Consider the following 27655-nt stretch of genomic DNA (forward strand, 5'->3'; position numbering starts at 1 on the left):
GATCAGTCGGTATGAGATACTCGACGCTTGCTCCTCGATCATTTAGACAGTCATGCTTCATCACATAGTCGTCGTCTACTCGATCGTTTAGGTATATGTTGCTCGATATGCGTTGCACGATCGCGTGGCCTTCATGTTTCATCGCATAGTTCGAAGGCACTCGATCCATGCTACATGATCATTTATACTCGATCAGCATTACTCAACAATCACAAGGAACTATACGATCAAGTGACGAGGCTTCGCCCAGTGGTTCAAGACCCAGTTCGCTTGTTTGAACCGGTTGACTCCATAGTTTTTGTAATAAATAGCTTTTACTTCCGGTTTTGAGGCTAATTGTCCCGATCCATCAATTTTTTTTTTGTTGAATGTACATGTGATGTATGTTTAATTATATGTCATAATGTATGTCATATAGTAAAACCACCATAGGTTATGCATTTTATTCATGCATCATCTTTATATTATAAGTATTATAATATAGTAGCTTGCATGATTAAATTACAATAAAGCATGTTCATGCATCATATAATATATGCATGCATTAAGCATATTCATACATCATCTTTATTAAGTGTTATAGTATAAGGGTGTGTGAGAGCATGTATGCTTAGTTCTTAAAGTTATATATGAGTTATATATAGTAATGAATGAATATTGCATGAAGCATGACACTTAGGTCAATTTATAAAAGTTATAAATACCTAGTCTAGCTTAGCAATATGGTTGTTTTTAGTTGTTTCATTTTTTATAATTGTTATAATTAATGAAATTAGAACTAAAATCAATAAGAAAGATATGCATGCAAACTTAGGCTTTCATTATTTTTTAAAAGAGTTTTAAAAATTTGATTGAGATAGACCTAAGATCACGGTTCTAATGAGATTAGAAACCTAAGTTTAATCTTTTAATTTGATTTAATAGGATTAAATTAACTAATAAAAGATTAAGTATGTACCAAATCTATCTATAAGGGACCTTTTTTCTAAGGCGGGTTCTGGCTAGGTTGGGTATTTAAGCTGATAGAAACAGAACACCTCTACCTGGAAACCTAACTGGAAAGGTGAATTAGATAGATTTGTTGCATGCATGCAGATTTGGTGAGAGTCTGTTAAAGTGTTTAATAAGACTTGAATCAAACTTGTCTAATTATCAAAAGTAAATGTTGTTTTTTAGCAAATTAAACACCCACTTAGTTAAAATCAGTAGTCGGATTTACTAAGTTAATGAATCCCTAGGTAGAACAATCAGTGGGAGGTACTTGGGGTATATGATACTTCACTTAAACCTCTACACATTTCTCCCTAAAAGTTCACACCGTGAGATTTATCCGCGCCCTCGAGGTACCCTAGAAGTGTCCCCCTATAAGATGGTGTTTGGGTAGGTCAATACCAAGGTGAATGGAGAGAATGTTCATAGTAAGTGGGAGTAGGACGTGTGACAACATATCCCACGATCTCTCTCATTAGGTTGGATAACATTTTCGTGCATCACCTCGAGGCACCCTAGGAGTGACCCCCTGACAAATGGCTATATTTGCACAACTTTGTATCTGATCTCCTGAAAAGGATAGGTTGCTTTAGTTTATTGTCCTAATCTGTTTTTTTCCTACGGTGCACATTAGGGCGGGACTCTAGGGCCTAAAATGAAGGGTTACACTTACGAAGAATTGTTAAGGTTGTTAACAAATTCTAGACCGAACAATGGTGATTGTTAGTTACATGTTTTGTCCTACCTCGCTGGGGCATCATTGCAAAATAGATGCCACTTATAGTATAATAGAACTATTGCTAACACCTAAATTTGTGTTAAAAGTGGTAATGTAAGTAGACTCATTAAGTTTGTTCTTTTTTTTTAGCAACTTTTATTATGACAACCGCTACTTTAGCTTTATTAGTCGCCGACAAACTGATTGGTGAAAACTATGTTAGTTGGAAAAACATGATAAATACGATACTCATTATCGATGACCTCAGGTTCGTCCTTATGGAGGAGTGTCCTCCTATTCCACCTCAAAAGGTCGCTCGAAATGTTCGAGAAGTGTATGAGAAATAGAATGAGAAGACCCGAGCGTACATCTTGGCCAACCTGAACGACGTCTTAAATAAGAAGCATGAGCCTCATGGTCACTGCACGCGAGATCATGGAGTCCCTAAGGGGAATGTTCGGACAACCGCCTGCGCAACTCAGGCATGACGCTCTGAAGTTAATCTTCAACTCCAAAATGAAGGAGGGTACATCAGTTCGTGAACATGTTCTGAACATGATGGTCCACTTCGACGAAGATGAACGGGTCTCGCATCGATGAGGCCAGCCAAGTTAGCATCATTCTGAAGATGTTGCCAGAAAGCTTCCCACATTTTGTAAGCAACGCTGTTCTGAATAGGGTTGATTACACTCTTACAACTCTCCTCAATGAGTTGCCAACATTCTAATCCTTGCTGAAAAGAAAGGAGAAGAAGGTTGGTAAGGCAAATATTACTTCATCATCTAAAAAGTTTCACTGAGGTTTGATCTCCGAAACAAAGTCTGCACCTTCTTCTTTCAGCAACAGCAAGTGGAAGAAGAAGAAAGGTAGTAAGGGGAACAAGAAAGCACCTGCTAACCCACAACCTGCCACTTCCATGGGGTAGGCAACCAGCACCGGTTGACAAAAGAAAGTGTTTCCACTGCAACCAAGATGGGCACTGGAAGTAGAACTACCCACGTTATTTGAAAGAAAAGAAGAAAGCAAACAAGGTAAATATGATTTGCTAGTTTTGGAGACTTGTTTAGTGGAGAATGATTTACTAGTTTTGAAGATTTGTTTTGGAGACTTGTAATAATTAGAAAGTAGGTAGTATCTATAGTGTTACCAAGATAAGGCACCCAACCTTAATACATATACTGTAAACCCTTTAGGTTATTACTTGAAACATAATCCATTTGTATGTCCACTACATAATGTTAAAGTCTCATTAAATAACCTTGGATTTTTTCCGTAATGAATAACTAATTATTGCATGTTTCAAAGAATCAATTATTATATCAAATTACTAATTAACTACGAGGGTTTAAGGCATAAAGCCCAGCATTCCACACAGTCTCCTTAACCTTCGGATGCACCTCAAGATTCCAGATCGAATTCTAGAAGGGCTTCTTCTTAAGGAAATCCGAGCTAGAAGCTTGAGAAACCATCTCCCAGCAAATAACCAAAGAGTAGGCACTTTTCACCGAGAAACATCCTTTGGAGTCACCCCAAAAGATTTCATCAACCTCTCTGCTTCCCTTCAATGGAATGCTTAAGATAGCCTTTACATTGCAGGGGAGAAAATTCATAGAAATATAGCCAGAGTTCCAACACCATCAGAATTTATAAGATCACAGGCTCTTTTGGATTCTAAGTTTTTGTTCATACAGATGGTCTTCATCAAGCCCTCACTAATCAGCCAAGAATCGTCATGAATGTAGATACTGGCCCTATTCCTCACCTGCCATCTATACCCTTTCAGAAATAAATCCTGCCCACAAATGATGCTCCTCCATGTTAAGGAAGAGTTATTTCCCAAAGAAGCGTTACAGACCATTGTTAAAATATCTACCTCTATGAACATGAGTAAGGAGACAATTAGGGTTTCTAATAATTTTCCACCTTTTCTTAGCTAACATGGTATGATTAAACAGTTGAAGGCCTCTAAAACCCAACCCTCCTACATCTTTACTCACACATAACTTCTTTTAACTCATCTAGTGGGCTTTTTTCTTATCTTCAAAAGTGCCCCACCAAAGTCTCGCACGGGCAGGTTGAAATCATTACATAAGTCTTTAGACAGCTTAAAGCAGCTCATAGTATAAATCGGGATCGCTTGGGCAACGAACTTTATAAGAATCTCTTTTCAACTAAGGGAGAAAAGATTCTCTTTCCAACCTTGAAGCACTTTCCACACCCTGTCATGGAATCGATTGAAAGGTCGGGTTTTGTTTCACTATTATGAGTCAACATCCCTAGATAAATACCAAAAGATTCAACTCTCCTCACCTCCATCACTCTGCCTATGTTTGTCGCCAGCTGAGGCCTAACATTTTTACTAACCATGCATTCTGACATGTCTAGATTTATTTTTTTGCCTAGAGGCAAATTTATAACATCTGATCACGAAGCGGATGCTCCTACTTTCCTCCCTTGAACCTCTGAAGAAGACAAGGAAATCATTTGCCAAAAAAAAAAAGGTGAGCAATAGAGGGGCAATGACGATTAATACGGAGACCATGAATAAGCGAAAGAGAATCTTCCCTATGGAGAAGAGCTGATAAACTTTATGCACAAATGAGGAACAAATAAAGGGAAAGAGGACCTCCTTATTGAAAGTCTCTTTAGGGCAAGAATTTCCAATGGGGTATCCCATTGATAAGCACCAGGAAAGAAAAAGATTCCACGCAATTCATAATGCATCTGACCCAGGAGTGGTTAAACCCTATAGAAAATAACATAGCTTTGAGAAAAGGCCACTCAACATGGTCGTACGCTTACTCATGTCAAGCTTTAAAGTAGCCCAACCATCTTTCCTAAATCTCTTGTTGTTGATAGCATGAATGCACTCAAAACTCATGATAGCATTGTCTATAATGAGTCTCTTGGGCACAAAAGCAAATTGGGTTTGGGAAATAATAACGTCAAGCACTTTTTTCAATCCGTTAGACAAAACCTTCCCTATAATTTTGTAGCTCACGTTGCACAATCTGATAGGCCAATACTCAGACATAAACCTGGGCTTGGCCACTTTAGGAATTAGGGTAATAAAAGTCTTATTAAGGGAACTCACATCATTGTCATCATTCATCATCCCAAGACACATCTTGACCATATCGTTTCCAGCAATGTCCCAATATTTTTTATAAAACAAAGCATGGACCCTATCAAGACCTGGGGCTTTATTGGGCTCATATTCTTGACATAAACACTGATATCTTCCCTCGTGAAAGGCTTAACCATCTCCCTTAAATAGTGGTCAGGGATCCTTTCTGAGGTAAGATTAGTAATATTCTCAATTGCATCCCCCGGATAAGAAGACTTGAAAAGATTATCGAAGAAATTGGTTGCCTCAATTTGAAGATTGGAATGGTTCTTAAGCCATGGAAATTAGTGTCGATGACCCACTTTTAGATCCCTAAATGGGATCTAATCCATCTTTCTCTCTCTCTTTTTAATCTTTTGCTTACGTTATTTTTGGGTAAAATTACTAAATCGAAAAAACATGTACATGTGATGGGTTCACTCCTCGATTCTCAATCTCGTTTCCCTCCAGTTTTTACCTTCTTTCTTTTTCTTCAATTTGTTCTTTTCGAATCTAATCAGCAATATGAGCTACAAATGGGCTCTATACATTGTTTTGGTTGCTCATTCCTCTTTTCTGATTTAGAATGGTCTTCTGTTTCCAAGAATGAAGTGGCACTTTTTTCTTCTGATTTTGATCAAGTGAATTTGTTTTCTTCTTTTTTCTTCCAATTCTGATTTAGTGAATTCTTTTGCAAATAGTTCAATCTATAATTTTTTTAGGAGTAAGGAGAGCAAGCGTGAATTGAGGAGCAGAAGCAAGAACAAGAGCCAGAGTGAGAGTCAAAGAGTGAGAAGATTTCTTATCATCGAAAAAAAAATTGAGAAGAGGATAGCGAGAGTGAGATGAAGAAGTGAGAATCAAGAAGCGAGAGCGTGATCTTCGCTCCTCAAGCATGCATTTTTTGTTGTTTTAGTAATTTCAACCTGTGATGACGAAGGAGAAGGCCAAAAAAATTAGGTTTTCAAAAGTTGAGTCAAATCTACATGGACCTCCAAAAGTATGTCATCCATACAAAATTTTCAAGCATGCATGGGTTAAGAAAACCAAAATAATAAATATCTAATTTATTAAATGTAATGCTTTAGACAATTTAAATACATAACATCAAACTAAGTAAAAGATTAAAAACAAAAAACAAGTACATACTTAGCTTCCAAGAAAATGAAATTCATGCTAATTAACGAGAGGTTAAAACATATTATCCATGTTCCAAACAAGTAAAAAGAAGAAAAATAACTATAACGCAATGGATGAAAGAAATCAAACGCTGAAAATACAACCTTTTATAGAGCTTAATAACAACTTTATTTTTTCTTAAATTTCTATTTCTAAGAATATAGACCATTAAGAAAGAGAAAGGTGACGTTTTCACAACGACTCGTCGTAATCAAGATATTGCTTGAGAATGGTGGGGCAAAAAGCAAGAGGACGTCGAATCAAGAAGCCCATAGCATTTGCATAGCGAAATTTATTGGTGAGGCCATTGTTGTTGGTGAGAATAACAGTAGCACTGTTTCGGCCTCGATCGGCCTGGTTGCAGCTAGGGTGAGGACTGCTCACAAGAATTACCTTACAACTTTCATCCTTATGGTCTTCACTAACATCAATAGTGTATTTTCCTTCGGAATTGGTTATAACTTCTTTGGTAAACTTCAACACCCACTTGGCTCTATCTCTGCATTCTAATCTCACTCTTGCACCTGTTTCATTTCATCGATTAAAATTGTCTATTATTATAATCGTTCATTCATTGTTTGTCGTAAAAGAAATATTACCGGAAATGGGAGTGGAGACGTTAGTCTCGAAACCACACCGACATGTGTCACAGTAGACACAACCATTGACGACGAAAAGCTGCGCCGAGGCGTGCAGGCCATGAAGCAGCACAAGAATACAAACACCAAAGAAAAATTTGAAAAGATTAGCAGTAGCCATGATTGGAAGGAGAATGAAGAAAGATTAAGGGGGCGGCCTCATATTTTCAATGCTTGGTTATATTTAAAAGGCGGGTTTTGAAGATTAAGAACTTGGATTTGTGTGAGCCATTAATGTTACAACGTGCTCTTTCCCTTCACTTCCGCATTCTCTCATCACCACTTCCATTATTCACATGCCCGTCTTTCCTTTTTTTTTTTTTTTTTTATAATTTATAAATTAGTCTCTTAACTTAATTTATGTTTCTTTCTACTTTGTTCGTGAAATTTTTAAGATGTTTAGATCCATTCGATTATCATTTAGTTTTTTTTTTAAAAAAAAGCCTTGTTTTTTAATTTTTTTTTGTTATGCTTTTCATTCTTCCTAAATAAAGATTTGAGTTTTTAGTCAAATTTTAAAAATAAAATGTTTTTAAGAATCATTTTTTAGTTTTCAAAATTTAGCTTGAATTTTGAAAATGTTCTTAAAATATAAACAACAAAAACAAAGAAACCAAGAGGTGAAATTAGTATTTTTTATAAACTTAATTTTTTTAAATCAAAGATAAAAAACCAAACGGTTGACCTTAATAAGTCGCTTTTAACATTTGAATTTTTTTTTTTTTTTTGTCCAATATGTGTCTAAACTCTCGATTGTATGTATATTTTATTTTTTTAGAACAAAAAATCATTTGATTTATTAGATATAAATTTATTTTTTTATTTGTTATATAATCTTTTTGGAGTGTTTTTAAAAATCATACCAAATCTTTTTAATTAAAAATAGTTTTTAAGAATTTTGTTGTGATTTTTGAAATTTTGCTAAGAATTCAATTGTTAAATTAAGAAATACAAATGGTAAGAATAGAACCTAATTTAAAAATTAAGAAATTTAAAAAAATACCAAATAATTATCAAACAGGGACTAAATGTGACCAAAATGAACATCAAATATAACCTTAATTATTTATAGACTTTCGAAAAAAAAACTAACATGAAATCAGGAAATTCATCAATAATATTTTTCTAATATCCACATTTCTCCATTTTTACCTAAGTTTTTTTTTCCGGTACAACTTTTTACCTGAGTTAATAGCGGACAGTACTACAATTTGTCCAATATATCTCATTAATATTTTTTTGTGGTATTATGAAAAGAGTAATATTTGTTACAGATGCACTTTTTTTTTTTTCCATTTCACTTTATTTGTATACAAAAAAAAATAAATAATTAAAGAAGTTAAAAAAGTTTGTCGTATGTCAGATTATGATCTGATAATGGTGTTGCACAAGAATAAGTATAGCGTAAGATGTATCCACGATATTTTTTTTTATAAATATGTCCATTAATGACATAACTTTTATTGAAGTTTTAGTTATCTAACTTGTGCAAATACCAATTTGTTAAGGAAAATTATTGCCTTGAGTGCAGACTTGATTGAAAATGTAGTTTTTTTTTCTTTTTTGTGACAATATATACAACGAGAGAATCAAACTTTTAATTTTAAAATTGATATTATGACTGAAATTACTTTTTACAATTTTTTTAATTGAGTTAATTATATTTTTAGTGCATAGTATTTCAACTATTTGCTTTAAAACCTACTAAAACTTGACATTTACCTGATATTTTGGCTAAATGCCACAAAATACTGAAAATAAATTTTTAATGATTTGAACAAAAGTAGAAAAATGTGATTAAGAAGTAACCCTTTTGTAAATTTAAAGTCCTTATTTCTCTTGATTAAATTTGATAATATATTATTTCTCTGGGGAAAATTTGGAAAGAAAAAAAGAAGAGAGATACTACTACATCAAATCCCCGAAATTTTTAGGTGCATTTGGTCTTTAAATAGAAAATGTATGAGTAATTAATTTTTTTAAAAAAAAAAATTATCTTTTCACTCTCCTCCCTCTTTCCTCTCTTCTTATTCTTTAATTGTTATCGTTAATTTAAAATATCATGTTAACCTCTAAACCAATAAATAAATTATCCAAAAACTAAAAAATTATGATATCATTTGGTAAGTATTTTATTTTTTATTTTTGTTTTTGAAACTTAAATCTATAGATACTATTTTCACTCCTAACTTTCTTCCTTTGATATTTATTTTTTATCAATGATTTAAGACAAATTTTGAGAACAAAAAAGTAGCTTTTAAATATTTATTTTTGTTTTTGAAATTTGGTTAAGAATTCAATTATTATACTTAAGAAATATGCAAATCATGAACTATGATAAGAAAGGTTGATGAAATAAAATTAATTTTAAAAAATAAATTAAATAATTAAATAATTATCAAATGGAAAATTCTAAATGCACCTACTATCGCTTAATAAAGATGTAAATAAGCAATTAAATAAAAGAGGTAAAAGAAAGTGGCAACTGGAATTAGCAGATCCAATGAGGAATAGTCGGTGGTTGACTTTTTGGACTATCTTTATAATCAAGGGAGACAAGTCCACGCGGCAGCTGCGGATCTTGTCGTCCGTTTTGTGATTTTTTTTTTCTTTTTTTTGCTATCCATCCAACGGTCGAGATGAGAGCTTCGCACTCTAATGGCTGAGATTGTTTCGAGAGAGGTATTTTGTGTATGTGCACACACGGGAGACTCCGTGCACACCTTACTCACACGGATGATCATTTTGATCAAGATTAATGAAACCATACACTACGGATGGGTAAAATCCCTTTCGTGTCCTCCATCAAACTGGAGTTTCAAATAATAAGAGTTATTGGAACTAGAAACTCCCACGCATTGCAGGCCTCCACGTGCTATCCATCAGCCTGCTCGTTTAGTTTAGTCTCGTCCTGCGAACTAACTTGCATTAGAATATTCCCACTCGTATGGTGTCGAACCAACCACTCTTTGATGCTAGGTTAATATATATAGTGTGTAAGTTAACTAAGCATGATTAGAATTCTCCATTGGAGTATGTTTACTCTCCCATTGGGACAATTGTCGTATGAGAGTTATTTATAATGTCTTTCTCTTAACATTTGTTTGTGGTTTCATGTAACGACGACAATATCAAGATAGTTGTGATCCTTAAGGTTGCAGAGCGCTAAAATTGAGCTTAGCTCGGTTATTTCTCGATTAATATAATTCATCTAACTTGTCTGGTTGGCTCTGAATTCGAGGATCTAACTTTTTCCTTTCGGATGTTCGATTTCTCATTCTGCCTTCCAGTTTCTTACGAGATTGTATCTGCCAATGGCCTTTGAGTCTTATATAGGACTGTAAGCATAATTATTACTTTTTATCTATATTGAATAGATAAATCGTAGAATCATTCATGCTAAATTGTCAAGAATATATACGTACCAGATTCCACTGATATGGCTCTAAAGTGACTATTGTCTTCCTTAACCAAAACTCCGAATGACCTAGTGGGATCTCTCTCTAGTTGGGATTCGAGAAAGACTGACTACTTATTGTTTTCGTATATAGGAGACCATAGCCCTAAGATCTCTTTATATACTTATTCAATTAGGGTTCCCATTAAATCCTATCTAACTAGGAATGAGCTTCTACTCATTAAGTTCATACTCAATTAGAAATCTAAAGCCTTAAATATTAATTAGATCACATAATAGGGTCCAATAAAATAATCCAATGTGATAAAATATTAATTCATATACATAGCTCATACTTTAATTATATACATTATTATTACATCTAATAATCTCCTACCTAAGCTATGTTTGTGTACCTAATGTAACTAAATCACATAAACTTTAAGCGCGCATAAACAAGTTATTTCAATAATAGAATTTCTCTTTAGTTCAATCTAGTCCATCTCCTATATTAGCACAGAACCAAGGAGGCTTTCATCGCTACCCTTGTAACTAAACTTTCCTTCATCACCAATTCCAATACATTTAGTGACATAGATCAAGTATGGATGGATAGCATGGAAACTACATGCAAAAGTGATCTAGATCATGTCTGTTTCCAACTGGTCCAAATTCCTTAGTGAGATCATTCCTAAAAAAAAACTTTATGCTAAATTGCATTTGCTAAACTGCACGCACGATAAACAAGTTCAGATAATAAAACATAACTCATCAACTTTATTCCATATAGAAAATAAATTAAGGTCAAAGAATATTTTCAATAATAAACTCGCACTAAACCATGAAATCAGAAAAGTGACTAACACTCATGTGAGAAACATGCTCGTGAAAAACTTTAAGTGGTAAACCTTTAGTCGATGGATCTACCACCATAGAGTTGATGTATTCTATCGGAATTTTATCATTCTGAACTCATTCTTTAACAACCAAAAACTTCACGTCTACATGCTTTGATTTTGTATTGCTTCTATTGTTGTTGGAATACATCATTGTCGACTTATTATCACAAAATAATTTTAGCGATCTTTCTATGTCAACCACTATTCACAGCCCAATGACAAAATTTCGTAACCATATTCCATGAATGGATGTCTCATAATTGTTGATGTTGATAATCAACAAGTGGAAGTAATTAGGACCTTAAGCATTCTAATTCCATTAATTTTAGAAATCAAGCATGCATGTTCATAACAAAGTAATAAGGTTTCAGAAATTCACCTTTGAAGAATTCTTCAATTTCTTCAAATCCAGCTTGAATCTTCTCTCCACGAGCTTATAGACCACCACTTGATCTTCCCTTCTATCTTCTAGGCCCTTCTCTAAAAAATTTTAGAAAATTTTGGTGATAGATAGGTTTTTTTTTTTTTTTTTTAAGAGAACCCTTCTCTAAAAAATACAAGATTGCATGATTCATAATTTCAGAATTCAAAACACATTTTTATCAAATCATCATACAAATGCAAAATTCTAAAAATTTGACACGATAACCACCAATTTGGGTGGAAAATTAGCTGTAATAATGTGGAAGAAGTGGGAATAACCCATTCACTTCCATTTTCATTTTTTATTTTAGATTTCATTTCATTTCAAATTCAATTATTAATTTGAAATCAATTTTCAAATATTAAAAATGAAAAAGTAATTTTATAAAATATTAATTCAATAATTAATATTTAAATAAAATAATTAATTTTAAACAAAATTAATTCTAATAATTAATTTCAAAAAAATTAATTCTAAATAATTAATTAATTAATTAATTTAATATCAGATATTAAATTAACATAACACTTATTTCAAACACGATTCCTTATTTATGTAATTAATATTTAAATCATTTTTTAATATTTTTCAACTCTCCAATTTCATTTAATTCAATAATTAAATGTACAATTATATCATATATAATTAATAATTCCCGTAATTCGAATTTGAACATTTTAGATTTGTTCATCACTTTATTCTAAGGTCTAGTCTATTTGTGAGCTAGTAGAGGGAACTAATGAACCTACAAATCATGAGCTCCAATGATCCAAGAGTAATTGGCTAAACTATTTTAACCGAATTAATAAACATAACAAAAAAAGGGGTCTTTCCGGAAATTATTTGTTAACTACCAGGTCACTTCACTAAAGCCTAGTCGTTGCACTCTCCTCACTGTAGGTATATTTCTGTCCACTTGATTTAACCATGATCAGTAAGTCAATCTTTCACAAGTTGTTTGTCTTAACAGTTGGGGCAATATTACCGTTTTTACCCCTAGAATACATCTTGCTCCCTAAGTCTCCACTGATCCACCATAAATCGAGTCCCTCCCAATCATAGAGATGGTGGGACCCCTTGTTCAAGACTAGGAAACAATACTTAAGTAAACAGCCTATCTGCTAACTCTGAAACGGGTAGGAGTGAATTTCATCTTGCAAGACTATATCCCCAGCTATCTACCCAGTCTTACCCCTAAAATGGGAGGCTTATTGAGTGGCGCTGTTGAGCCACTCTCACTCATACAGATTAAAGGATAATCCTAATAAACAGGAGTTCGTAATTAGCTCAAGATTGAGATCGAGTTACCTTAGGTCATCAGATTGAAATAGTCAGTTTTAATAGTAAACGGTTGTTATAAAGAAAAGTGACTATTTCATGGTCCGGTCTTATGCAGACATCTTTTGCATAGGATGTCTCCACTCGCATGTCTCCACATGAACAATTTCGGGATCACATCATTTGTATCAAATAGAAAGCGTGTTACATCCATAGTGTCCCCAAGATAAGGTACCCAACCATATCCTTATATTTATAGACCGTTTTGATTATATACTCAAATCTGGTCCTCTTTTATGTCTCCACATAAGATTCAAATATTCATACTATAGCCAGGGGTTTGTTAGTTTATTGGGCTTTACAAGTGCAATTTACATATTCAATAACAGCTTTATTGAATAAACCTTAATAACATCTTTATTGAAAATGGAATGTGTTTAATTTTACAAACTGCGAGTTTTAGGACATACAACACCCAACAATCTCCCACTTGGATTAAAATTTCAGTGGGTTTACATATATACAAATATATATAATGTTAAGTTTGAGAGAATAAATACAATAAACTAGAGCATCATATACCCATTAATTCTCCCACTTGCCTTAGAGTTATCTATCTCGTAGTCCTAGTCTGACTAGGTGACCCTCAAATACTTTAGTCATGAGGGCCTTTGTAAATGGATCAGCTAAATTGTCTTCTGAGGCTATCTGCGTGACTATCACGTCTCCTTGGTGTACTATCTCCCTAATGAGATGGTCTTTGTGCTCGATGTGTTTCCCGCGCTTATGGCTTTCTGGTTCTTTTGAATTTGCAACTGCTTCACTGTTATCACAATAGAGGATGACTGGCATATGCATTTTGGAACCAATTCCAAATCAATCAAGAACTTTCGAAGCCACACTGATTCTTTGGCTACTTCACATGCAGATACATACTCCACTTCCATGGTGGAGTTAGCAATACAACTTTGCTTTATACTCTTCCATACTATAGCTCCTCCATTTAAAGTGAATACTGATCAAATAGGGAACCAGTGTTACTTAGAACCAACGTATCCATTAAGGATCAAATAGGGAACCTTCTGCATCTCCTTAGTCTTGAGTACAGTCTTCGAACATTAACCAAAATGAAATTTATCACCTTTAGCGACATCGTCAACATCCTTCATCTCAAAATTTTTTTTTTTTGAGAAACCTCTTAATATCATGCAATAAACCTATATCATTACTTATTATGAGTATGTCATCGACATATAACACCAGAAAAGTTGACTTACTCCACCGAACTTGTGATATACAATCTTCCACTAGATGCACCTCAAAATCAAAGGAAGTTATTACTTCATGGAATTTGTGATATCATTTATGAGAGACTTGTTTGAGACCATAGATAGATTTCTTCAATTTGTACACTATAAAATTTAAATTACCAGACACAAAGTTTTCTAGTTGTACTATGTAAATCGTCTCATCAATGTTTCCATTAAGAAACGTAGTTTTTACATCCATCTGGTATAACTCAAAATAAGTGAGCTACAAGTTCCATGATTATCCTGAAAATATTCATTTACAATCTATAGGTTTCACTCTTAATGGAAATTCGACAAGCTCCCATAGCATTTATCCACTTTTGAGAGTTAGAACTTTGTAGAGCTTGTTGGAAGTTGATTGGATCATCTTCCATCATGCTCATATCATCTTGATGTTCTTGAAGAAACACAATATAATCATCTGGAATTACACTTCTTCTTTCTCTAGTGGATCTTCTCACTAGCATTTCTTGAACTTGTTGACTTTGAACTTCAGGTTTAACAACGGGGGCTTTAATATTGTCTTGTTCTATAATTGGTTCAATAGTGAAGTTAGGAATTGGAGCCTGAACATCATTTATAACCACATTAAGACAAGAAACTAATTCCTCTTCAAAAACAACATTCCTTATGTCATCTTCCCCCTTTCCCCTCCCCTCCAACTCAACATCCTCAAGGAATCTAGCATTTCCAATCTTAAACAATGTTCTAAAACTGATATCATAAAACTTGAAACCCCGAGAGCACCCAGAATACCCAAGAAAATAGGACCTAATAGTTCTTGATTCTTTTTTTTTTTTTTTTTTTTTTTTTGTTAGGCTTGTAAGGCCTAGCCTCAGCTACACAACCCCAGATGTGAAGATGTCTAATACTATGTTTCTTTCCTGTCCACAGCTCATAAGGGGTTTTAGCTACCACTTTACTAAGTACTCTATTAAGGATATATGTTGCAGTCTTTAAGACCTCACTGATAATGGGAAGAAATACACGTTATTACAGTACTAAGTTATTAAACAATGCAGGTTTGCATTGATAAAATATATAAGATTATGTCCAAAAAGCATTAAGTTCATAACATTGTGGTCGCATGCGTCCATCGCATGAAAACAATTAACTTTTATATTTTTGTGCATAATATGTGTTGACGCAAGGCGGAAAATGCGCTCATAAGAAATCAACAATCGAGCGCAGCGTTACCGCAAGGCTTTTCGTTGATTTGTGCTCGAAAATATCTGCTCAAGAAGGATTGCCGCATAGAGCCGGCGCAACTTGGTGGGCGCATCTGGGTGAAAAACATAATAAATCACGATGGGACAGAAAGATGATGATGGTCGATTCCGAATTAAGTTGACAAGTCGCTAACGACCTACTGTAGCATGTACACTCAACTTTTCGGTGACAAATATTTGGCACATCAGACAGAGAATTAATGTCATCCCATTAGTGCAATCATAAAAGAGAAGAATCCTTTCACCCCGAAGCTCTATAAATACCAAAGCCAACCTTTAGAGAAAGGGTTCATCTAGTTCGGATAGTTAGATAATTTTCCCTTAGAGAGAATAGCCTTGTTCATAATTTTCCTTTTTACTTAGAAGGCGGAGCGAAAGAAAGGAAGAGACGTTGGAAGATCGCTCTGGTAAGCTCGAGAGAGAGAACCCAGAGGCGTGGAAAACCAAATAGAGGGCCGACTCTCGCGAGAGCGAGACTATTTTTTGAACAGAGTAGAGAAGAACAGTGTAAAAGCCTTAGGAAGCAAAAAAATTGCTACTAGGCTCTTTATTCTCATTTCGCATTGTTATTTTGTATTTCAAGTCTATATCTATAAAATGGAACTTGCTTATCTACATCTATTCACTCTCTTAAAAGCACGCATGAGTAGCTAAATTTATCAAATGGGTTGAAAAGAACTAAGCTAACATGACCTAGGATCTTCATTGCATCTGATTATCTTATCTTATGCTATGCCCAACATCCCTTTAGAGCTACTCAAAAGAAAGTTTAAAGAAAGAACCTAAGACTTGAGAGAGCTAGGTTAGAATCTAGACTCGAGAGAGTGAGATTAGATCTACATAAGGGAAAGATAGGGACTTAGAGATAAGCTCTGTTTGCCAACATGCATCGCATGCACCCTAGAGATAGATTATGATATTATGTGGTCGCCTTATTTGTGTGTGTGTCAATTGTCATCGCATAAATAAGAATAAAGGCTTATGTGTAGGTTCTATAGATATATCACATGCATTCTAGAATTAGAAGTCGTAGCATTTTCGTTGAGAGATGACTTGCTATTGTATGTGTGTTGCATGATCGCATAGCATGAACGCATCCTAAGAAGTGTTAGCTAAACCCCTTCTCAACCCGTTCCCCTGCATATTCAACTCATCTTCCGTATTATCAACTCTTTTCTTAACTCTGCCGCATACATTTATTTTATACCGTAAACAACCCAAAAACAACACTTTGATTTATTGGTTACCGCAAGGTCTTCTTAAAAATTATCACCGTATACTGTTTTCCTTAGTCCCTGAGTTCGACCCTGAACTTGCCAGGAAACTCAGTAGGGTTTCTACTTGGATTCTGCTTAGAAAACTTGTTGTACAACGCATTCCCATCATCGCAATTTACTCCATTATTTCATCACAAAAAATAACGCATCACTCACCCCAGAGGAATTCTGGTAAAGAAGAGTGACTAATCATACTTTTTACTATATCTTTAAATGTTCTATTTCATCTTTCTGCCACACCATTCGTGTTTGGTTTGTCCAGCATAGTGTATTGTGGGACGATTCCACATTCCTTTAGGTATTTGGCAAAGGGTCCTAGATGTTGTTCACTTACTCCATGTCGAAAAGGAAGTAAGCCCCTTTTGAAGTTCTACATCGAGTATTTGATCAACATCTTGTCAATGTACACTGCTTGAGACAGTGCTAGCACTTTGTTCTTTCGATCTTGAAAGATCTGAATCCCAAGAACAAACTGAGCCTCTCCCAAATATTTAATTTTGAATTGGTGCACTAACCAATTCTTAACTGAAGTCAATAAACCTACATCATTTCCAATGAGTAGGATATCGTCTTCATATAACACTAGAAAAACTATTGAACTGTTGATGATTTTCTTGTAGACACAAGGCTCATCAATGTTCTAGTCAAAGCCATAAGATTTGATCGCAATATTAAACCTTATGTTCCAAGATCGAGATGTCTGTTTCAATCCATAAATGGACCAATTCAGTTTCCAAACCTTTTGCTCCTAACCTTGGGCTATGAATCCCTCGAGTTGCACCATGTAAATGGTCTCTTCAAGATTACCAGTTAGAAAGGCAGTCTTGACATCTATTTACCATATCTCATAGTCATAATATGAGGCAATGGATAGGAGTATACAAATAGACTTCAACATGGCAAGAGGTGAGAAAGTCTCCTCATAGTCAACTCCCTCGACCTGGGTATAACACTTTGCCACAAGTCTAGCCTTAAAGGTTTGCACCTTCCCATCAGCACCCCGCTTCCTCTTGTAGATCCATTTACAACCTATAGGATTAACCTCATCAGGTTGATCTACAAGATCCCAAACTGAGTTGAAGTACATAGACTCCATCTCGAGATCCATGGCTTTGACCCATTCATCCCTGTCAACATCCTTCATCGCCATCTTATAAGACATCCTTAACCTCGCCATCAGCTACCATAGCCAAGATTTCAGTGAAACCCATATAGCGAACAGGTGGGTTCATAACCCTCCTACTACATCGAGGTTCCCTCAACACTTAAGGTGGATTTGACCTACTAGATGAACTTCCATCAACAACTCTTGTTGATGTAGCAGGCTCTTCAACAACTCTTGTTGAAGTTTCAGTAGTTTCGTTGAAAAGTGCACGTAACACGAGTTTACTTCTTGGACTGTGCTCTTTTATATGATCTTTCTCAAGGAATGTAGCATTTTTTGATAAAAATACCTTTTTTTCCTTAGGATCATAAAAGTAACCCCCTTATGTCCCTTTAGGGTAGCCTAAAAATAGGCACAACCTCGAACGTGGTTCCAGTTTCTTAGGATTAGTCTCAAGCACATGTGTTGGGTAACCCTAGATGCGGAAGTGACGCATACTAGCTTTACGCCCGTTCCATAGCTCCAAAGGTGTTCTGGCAATACTCTTGGAGGGAACACGGTTGAGGATATAAGTTGCAGTCTCTACTGCAAAACCCCAAAACGAGTTCAATAAGGAAGCATAACTCATCATCGACCGAACCATGTCTAACAAGGTTTTGTTTCTCCTCTTTGATACACCATTCTACTTAGGTGTATCAGGTGTTGAGAGTTGGGAAACGATCCCATGTTCTATCAAATAGTTCTGGAACTCAAAATCCAAAAACTCTCCACCCCAATCAAATCGAAGTATTTTAATCCGTTTATCTAATGCGTTTTGAACTTCAACCTTGAACTCTTTGAACTTTTCAAAGGATTTTGCTTATGTTACATTAAATAAACATACCCATACCTCGAATAATCATCAGTAAAAGTGATGAAATATTCGTAGCCTCCCCTTGCTTGCACATTCATCAGACCACAAAGGTCTCAATGCACTAACTCTAGAGGCTCTTTGGCTCGATAACCTTGTCCAGTAAAAGGCCTTTTAGTCATCTTTCCTTCAAGTCATGACTCGCACACAGATAAAGAATTTTCTTCTAACTCGCTGAGAAGTCCATTCTTCACCAACCTCTCAATCCTATTGCGATTAATGTGCTCTAATCAAAGGTGCCAAAGTTGGGCATTTTCCTTAGGAGAAACTTTAAGTCGTTTATTTTGAGTTATAACAGTTTTAAACATCTCTATGAACGATCTCTTAAACAAGAAAACCAGTGAGCAGAAGCAAGATCATTCTAAACCCCATTGTTAAAGAATATACACATTTACAAAGAAGTAAGAACAGCTATGCATCATTGAATGAATTACAGCATGCTTTCAAGTTTAAAACAGAAGGAATCGAGTGACATACCTTTAAAGAACTATTCTTCGTGTATTCCCTCTATCAACACCAGTCACGTACCCTAGCAAACTCGATCAAATGCACGAATGCAATGAACGACCAGTGAATCACTCGAATTGTCTATTCCTCGAACACAATCGAGTAAACGATCAAAACTTGACACCACCAAGAGGTTACCTTGTTATTCTCGATGTGAGAATCTATGAGGTGCGGGCTCTGTGTGGATTTGGTAGAGGAAAGGAGGAAGTATAAGATTGAGTTAAACGGTCGAATAAGTGGGAAAATGTCTAAATCTATCGTATAGACTGGGTATTCGATCGTCTAGTAAATGAGAGGCTGTCATCTAATAAATTTGATGCCTCGTCATTCACTCTATCAAAGGTTATCGTATAACTTTTTCTTTCACTCGATCGAATGTGATGAATTTTCCAAAAATGAAAATAATTTTCATTTTTATTCTTCAATAAAAACGGATAGTAACTTCCTGCTCAAATGGTTTAAAGAGAAAAATTTAACCAACTACCAACAATTATCTTATAATTGTTTTATTATAAATAAATATAATAACTAATTTATCATATCATATTTATAACCTATAGTTATAATTGAAGGAACTCTTATACAAGAGTACCTCTGAGCGAAAGCGGATCTTTCCAAAAGCATTGTGACAGAATTATCACATTTACATTGAAACAAACAGATATCCATCAATGGGATGGGATGGGGTTGCGCACGCAATCATGCATTAGACAGACTTAAGCTATGCGTTTACACCCATGCGTTAGAGGTCATGCGTCGGAATGAAAATGCGTTAAACTAGTATGCAATGACCCCGCGTTCCTATCACAAGTTTTCTTATGCTCGCGCCAAGTATAACGCGAACGCAAGTTTCTCGGGTAATCCGAGGTCAAACACAGGGACTTGTCACTCAATAATGCTTGTGAAGCAATGTGTTTGAGGCGATAAATAAAAATAAAAAGAAGAAGTTTAATGGATTTACACACTACTCCTACTCCTAACTAAACAGATTGAGCAATAGAAGACTTGCGATGAGAATGGGTAGATACAAAACAACCGTTGATGCATAGTAATGTTTATTATCTTAAATCGCTCGAGTAATCCCAGCTCGTCATACTAACGCATCGCATACCTCTCAGTGGTCACCCGCATGACTATATCTCTACAGTACATGGTTGCGTCGAGCATAAGATTGTGCCTATCTCTAGGAACAATGCATACTTTGCTTTAGTGCATTCCATCTCTTACCTTCTCAGGCAGTTAGACGCGGCTATTTAACTTATAGACAAACAATGCAATAACCCATAGACAAGTGTTGATACAGCCTTTCACCAAGAAAAGAGGATTAACTCACTATACTCGCACAACGCACACCTCTCGGTGGGTTGCTACATGCGTCCTATCTCTAGGCTACACGATTAAGTATGCGATTTCCTTCAAATAATACACAATGAAGGTAAATGATGATAAAGATAAAGATGATGAAGAAGATGGTATTGAAGGAATCAAGAGATGCATTGATTACAAAATGTCTTAATATCTTAAGCTAAAATGTAATACAATACAGAGGTTAGAAGAGAAATGAAGGACTCTGCGTCAAGGCTATCAGTGGTGCCATGGATGAATGGTGAAGATGTCTCTCTCGAGCTCTATCTCCGATGAAAGCTCCGGTCGTCACTCGGTCTGGTTTGTGGAGGTGAAGAATTCTCACTGAAAATCTTGCTCAAGCTCTCTTCTGTGATCGCAAACCTCTGCCTTGAGGCAGAAGTGCGGATGTCTTGAAATGAAGGTCCAAAGGGCTATTTATAGAGTTTAAATGCCGATATCTATCATGATTGCATTAGGGCTGACTGTTGCTTTTGTCGCGGTATGGGCATTGTCACATCGTTCTTTTTTATACTCCTAAAGTATGCGTCCGAGCTTGATTCAGCTGAAGTATCAACGCGTTCTACCCATCTTACGATCGTTCTTCTATTATTTCTATTACTCTATGGCCTCAATCTCCAAATGATCACCGCATTCGCTTGATCACCGCAACTTCCATGCGATGGACACATTCGATCACCGCCACTTCCATGCGATGGACACATTCGATCACCGCCACTTCCATGCGATGGACACATTCGATCACCGCCACTTCCATGCGATGGACGCATACGATCACCGCCACTTCCATGCGATGGATGCATGTGATCCAACTTTCAGCACATGCGTTTGTCTTTGCGGTTGCCTGGCTTCAACGCATGCGTTTGTCTGTGATTGCTTATTTCCAACGCATGCGTTTGATTCTTGTGATAGCTACAAAAATAGACACTTTGGCATGGAGTAACGCATAATATTGGGGTCAATGAGGATTTAGGTGCTAATCGACACAATACTCATTTTTTCGCAAATTCTAAGTATTATCACCGCATTTTCTACTTATTAGCTCTCATAATTCTAAATAAAAGGCTTATAATAATTGGCATTTCTGCCAGTTATCACAAACGAATCCCCAAAGTGGTAAGTTTGAGTCGACGACCTAGCCACTCGCACCCATTTGACTCAAAGGACCGCCCTCAAAGGAAAAGTTCCCAACTCACTCAGGACTAAAGTCATGTTACCTATGGTCATCCTAGTGAAGTGAAGTATCAGTCATGAACGGCATTACATAACGAGACGTTAACACTTCGTGGTTAAGTCTTATACAAAATCTTTGTATCGGACACCCCCGCTCGCATGTCTCCACACGAACGATCAGGATCAGACCATCTGTAGCAAGTCATAACACTTGTAACTATTTCACAAAGCAAGTCTCATCCATAGTATTACCAAAATAAGGTTTCCTTCCTATATCCATATACTACAGACCATTTTGGTTATCACTTAAGACATAATCTACTTGTATGTCACCACATACATGCTTAAGTTACATAATGACAACCAGGGATTTTAGTTTATTACTTTGTGGTAAAGCAAATAAAACATCCAATGTTCAAAGATAAGAAATGAAGTAAATATCATATATAATACATCACAAGCGTTCATACAAAACTGTGTTTACAAACTACAGGATACGAGACTTTAGGGCATCATCCCCAACAATCTCCTACTTGTCCTAAAGCGAGTGGGGTGTATATAAGACTAGTACAAAACAATAAACTAGGGCACTAAGGCCTAGTACAATAAAATCTCCTACTTGCCCTAGTCTAGCCGCAGGCAGTCCCATAGACCCATGCTCTAAAGGTGATCCTCAAACACTGTAGCTGTGAAAGCCTTCGTAAATGGGTCGGCAATGTTGTGCTCCGAAGTGATCTTCATGACGATCACGTCACCTCAATGCACTATCTCACAGATCAAGTGATACTTCCGCTCTATGTGTTTGACACGCCTGTGACTCCTAGGCTCCTTGGAGTTTTTCACAGCACCACTATTGTCACAATAGAGGGTGATGGGCCAAGACATATCTGGAATAACTTCCAGCTCTGTCAGAAACTTCCTGAGCCAAATGCCCTCTTTAGCAGCTTCACAAGCCTCTACGTACTCGGCCTCCATCGTGGAGTCGGCGATGCACCCTTGCTTAGTGCTTCACCACACTACAGCTCCTCTGTTAAGAGTAAAAATTGACCTTGAAGTGGACTTGTGAGAGACCCTATCAGTCTGAAAGTCAAAATTCGTGTATTCAGTAAGGATCAAATACCTAGATCCATACACGAGCATGTAGTCCCTCGTTCTCCGAAGATACTTAAGGATGTTCTTAACTGCAATCCAGTGACCCTGGCCTGGGTTAGACTTATACCTACTGATTATTCTCATAGCATAGCAGATGTCTGGCCTAGTACAGAGCATCACATATATCAAACTGCCAACGGCAGATGCATATGGGACCCGTTTCATCTCCTCAACCTCTTGAGGCATCTTAGGACACATGTCCTTAGACAAAGTAACTCTATGCCTGAACGGAAGTAAGCCCCTTTTGGAGTCCTACATGGAGTACTTGAGCAACATCTTGTCAATGTACGATGCTTGAGACAGTGCTATCACTTTGTTCCTACGATCTCAAAAGATCCGTATACCTAGAACAACTTGAGCCTCTCCCAAATCTTTCATTTGGAATTGGGTCGCTAGCCAATTCTTAACTGTAGTTAGTAGATCTACATCATTCCCAATGAGTAGGATATTGTCTACATATAACACTATGAAAACTATTGAACCGTTGTCAATCTTCTTGTAGACACAAGGTTCATCAACGTTTTGGTTAAAGCCATACGATTTGATTGCAGTATCAAACCGAATGTTCCAAGATCGAGATGCCTGTTTCAACCCATAAATGGACCGATTCAGTTTGCAAAATTTTTGCTCTTGACCTTGGGCAATGAATCCCTCGAGTTACACCATGTAAATGGTCTCCTCAAGATTATCATTCAGAAAGGCTTTCTTGACGTCCATTTGCCAGATCTCATAATCATAATAAGTGGCAATGAACAGGAGGATGCGGATCGACTTTAACATGGCAACAGGCAAGAAAGTCTCCCCATAGTCGACTCCCTCCACCTAGGTATAACCCTTTGCCATAAGTCGAGCATGAAGGTTTACACCTTTCCATCGGCACCCCGTTTTCACTTGTAGATCTATTTACAACCTATAGGTCATAAAGGCAATTTGGGAATGTCTAGCCTATGTGCTTATGGCAAACCCCAAAAATTTGGAACCTCGTTCAAAAGTGTGCCTATTTATAGGTTACCCCAAGGAAACGAGAGGTGGATACTTCTATTATTCAAATGAGAATAAAGTGTTTGTATCGACAAATGCTACCTTCTTGAAAGAAGACCACATGAGGGATCATAAGGCATAAAGTAAAATCGTTTTAAGTGAAATTTCTAATGAGACTACTGAGACTTCAACAACAGTTGTTGAACAGGCTGATAGATCAACAAGGGTTGTTGATATCAATTCATCTAGTCATCCATCTCAAGAGTTGAGAATGCCTCAACATAGTAGGAGGGTTATGAATCCACCTGTATGCTACATAGGTTTGACAGAAGCCCAAAACATCATAACTAATAATGGTGTTGAGGATCCATTATCTTATAAGCAAGCAATGGACGATGTTGACAAGGATGAATGGATTAAAGCCATGAACCAAGAACTGGAGTCTGTACTTCAATTCTATCTGGGAGCTTGTAGATCAACCTGATGGGGTAAAACCTATAGGTTGTAAATGGATCTACAAGAGGAAAAGATGTGTAGATCGAAAGGTACAGACCTTTAAAGCTAGACTTGTGGCAAAGGGTTATACCCAGGTTGAGGGAGTGGACTATGAAGAAACTTTCTCACCTGTTGTCATGTTAAAGTCAAGCAGGATTCTCTTGTCCATAACCACATATTATGACTATGAGACATGGCAAATGGACGTCAAGACTGCCTTTTTGAATTGTAATCTTGAATAGACCATCTACATGAATCAACCAGAAGGATTCATTGAACAAGATCAAGAGAAAAAGAATTGCAAGCTTAATCGGTCCATTTATGGACTGAAACAAGCATATCGATCTTGGAATATAAGATTTGACACAGCGATAAAATCTTATCGATTTGATCAGAATGTTGATGAGCCTTGTGTTTACAAGAAAATCATCAACAACTCAGTAGCTTTCTTCGTGTTGTATGTGGATTATATACTACTCATGACGTAGGTTTTCTGACTGATGTAAAGAAATGGCTAGCCACCCAATTCCAAATGAAAGATTTGGGAGAGGAACGGTTTGTTCTAGGGATCAAGATTATAAGGGATCATAAGAACAAAAGGTTGGCCTTGTCTCAGACATCGTATATTGACAAGATGCTTGTCAAATATTCGATGCACAATTCCAAGAAGGGTTTATTACCTTTCAAGCATGGAATTGTATTGTCTAAGGAGCAGTGTCCTAAGACTCCTCAAAAGGTTGAGGAAATGAGATGAATTCCTTATGCATCGGCTATTGGTGGCCTTATGTATGCAATGTTATGTACTAGACTTGACATTTGCTATGTAGGAGGGATTGTCAGTCGATATTAGTCCAATCCAAGATTAAATCATTGGAGGCAGTCAAAACGATCCTCTAGTATCTTCGGAGAACGAGGGACAATATGCTCGTATATGGAGATAAGGATCTGATCCTTATAGGATACACAGACTTTGACTTTCAGACTGATCGGGATTCTCGAAAATCTACATCAAGGTCAGTGTTTACTCTAAATAGATGGGTTATAGTATGGCAAAGCATCAAGCAATGATGCATCGCAGACTTCACTATGGAAGCCGAATACATAGCTACCGAAGAGGTTGTTTGGCTTAAGAAGTTCCTTACTAATTTGGAAGTTGTTCCAAATATGCCTTTGCCTATCACACTTTATAGTGATAACAATGGTATTGTGGAAAATTCTAAGGAACCTATAAGTCACAGAAGAGGCAAGCACATAGAATGGAAATATCATTTGATTTGAGAGATTGTGCATTGAGGTAACGTGATTGTCACGAAGATTGCTTCAGAGCACAACGTTGTTGATTCATTTACAAAGGCTCTCACGATTAAATTATTCGAGGGTCATCTAGAAAGTCTAGGTCTATGGGATATGTGGCATGTTGTCTAGGACAAATGGGAGATATTACTGGGGTATATTGTATGCCCTAGTTTATTATGATTTTTTACTTTATTTATATTGTACATTAAGCTCCCTAAGCTTTAGGACAAGTGGGAGATTATTGGGATTGGTGTCCTAAATCTCTTTGTAATCTCACATTTTGTAAACATTGTATAAACATATTGTTGTTAATAAAATATGTTTTATTTTATAAGCATATACTCAATCCAATAAACTAAGATCTGAGGTTATTTTATGTAATTTAAACATGTAGAGACGTACAAGTGGACTTTGTTTAAATAATAACCTAAATGGTCTATAGTAGATGGATAAGGTTGGGTACCTTATCCTAGTGACATTATGGATACGACCCCCTTTGTATGTATTACAAGTGTTGTAAAGTGCTACAAATGATCTGATTCTGATCATTCATGTGGAGACATATGAGCAGGGGTATCTTATATAAAGAATTTGTATAAGACCAAACCATGAAATAATTAGTCTCTTTATATAACGTCGTTAATAATAGAAACTTACATTTCACTAGGATGACCATAGGTGACATGACTTGAATTCTAAGTGAGTTGTGAATTCCTTCTCATGAAGGCGGTCTTTTGATTTGTATGGGTGAGAGTGGCCATGTTGCCAACTCAACAAGCCTACCATTTTAGGGATTCGTCTGACTGGAGAGCTGGGAACACAGCTACACAAGATAGAATTCACTCCTTCCCCGATGCAGGGGCAAGTAGATAAATTGCTCCCTTAAGGGTTGATTCCGGGTCTTGAATATAATGTCCATACCCTTTCCTGACCCGATAGTGACTTGGAAAGGACAAGAAATGGTCAAAAAGGTGTTCAGTGGCTATGATTGATAGAAGCTACTACCGATGCCATGTTACTAGTGATAGAAGCTAATACTAATAGCATGTTATCGATGATAGAAGCTACTCGATAGCATGTTATCCGTGATAGAAGCTACTCGATAGCGCGTTATCGGTGATAGAAGCTATCACTAATAGCATGATATCAGTGAGACCATTGATAGCATCTTATCAATAATGTTATCAGTGAAAGAAGCTATCACTGATAACCACAATATGAGTGATGTTAGTGATATCGGTGATAGAACTTAGGTGATACCTATATATCAAGATTCTTTCAAAGATGATAACCAATTATAGAAGTCTATCATTGATAGTCTTAAGTGTTAATATTTCAAGGTTGATTCTAATTGATGAAAGTCTATCGGTGATAGCAACTGATATCTACTATCAGTAATAGCCATGATAAAAGAATATTAGTGATAACTATTGTGGTAATCAAAGTTGTTGGTCTTCTTTCAAAATTGATCACTATTTATAAATCTGTCATTGATAGCCACCGATAGACACTGATAACCTTAAGTATTGATATTTCAAGGTTGATTCCAATTGATGAAAGTGAATCAATGATAGCTATTGATAATTAATAGCAAATTAAAAGCTAATATTTTAAGATTGTATTAATTTTTCTCAAATTGAAAGTTATCGCTGATACAAGCTATCAGCAATAGCAGCTATGGCTATCACTGATAGTTGCTAGCCATTGATAGCTGCTATCAATTATAGCTTTTAATTTGAGAAAACTGGGAAGAAGCGAGCAAAATGGCGGCTAGGCATGGGTTTTTTAGTCTTTTACCATTTTTTGATCCATATATGCAATTATTTTATTCTTGTACTACATATTCTATTATTTTGGGCTTGAATTTTATTTATGCAACTAGCCCTAAAATATAAATTTTTGGAAGGTGCTCAAAAAATTGATTTGAATCAAGTTATTACGGACATATTTGATATTCATTTGAGTCCTATTTTATAACTATTTACGTTTGTAAAAATTAAATTTAAAACTAATCTTTTTTTTGTTATCTAACTTTTAAGACTGCTTACAAAAATTTCAAAACCTAAAAAGCTCGTTGCCCCGTCTCTAACCTAATCCCGATCCCGCTCGGTATAAATTTTCTTTTTTTTTTTTTAGAATTGTGCTAAAATTCTGTTAAGCTTCCAATACAATGCATTTTTGTATCTTCGTTTGCAGTTTCAAAGGCCATTTATTAATTTATAATTA

General features: G+C 35.9%; 1 protein-coding gene across 1 annotated transcript; it reads right to left on the bottom strand.

Moving 5' to 3' along the window:
- Positions 1-6070: 6070 nt before the first annotated feature.
- Positions 6071-6791, bottom strand: LOC120086651 (major pollen allergen Lol p 11-like). The gene is made up of 2 exons (XM_039043428.2): positions 6593-6791; positions 6071-6517 (listed from the first exon to the last, which is right to left on the bottom strand). The coding sequence occupies exons 1-2, from the start codon at positions 6750-6752 to the stop codon at positions 6186-6188; spliced, it is 492 nt and encodes a 163-aa protein (XP_038899356.1). The 5' UTR covers positions 6753-6791; the 3' UTR covers positions 6071-6185.
- Positions 6792-27655: the final 20864 nt, after the last annotated feature.

This window comes from Benincasa hispida, chromosome 1, assembly GCF_027475165.1.
Source record: "Benincasa hispida cultivar pf3 chromosome 1, pf3_genome.v1.1, whole genome shotgun sequence".
In the NCBI taxonomy this organism is placed as follows: Eukaryota; Viridiplantae; Streptophyta; class Magnoliopsida; order Cucurbitales; family Cucurbitaceae; genus Benincasa; species Benincasa hispida.

What these genes read in the sequence shown, in the direction of transcription:
- LOC120086651 (XM_039043428.2), bottom strand. Translation starts at nt 6,752, where the DNA reads ATGGCTACTGCTAATCTTTTCAAATTTTTCTTTGGTGTTTGTATTCTT. An exon ending in CGTCTCCACTCCCATTTCCG is followed by an intron (nt 6,518 to 6,592) that starts GTAATATTTCTT and finishes GAAATGAAACAG; the next exon opens with GTGCAAGAGTGAGATTAGAA.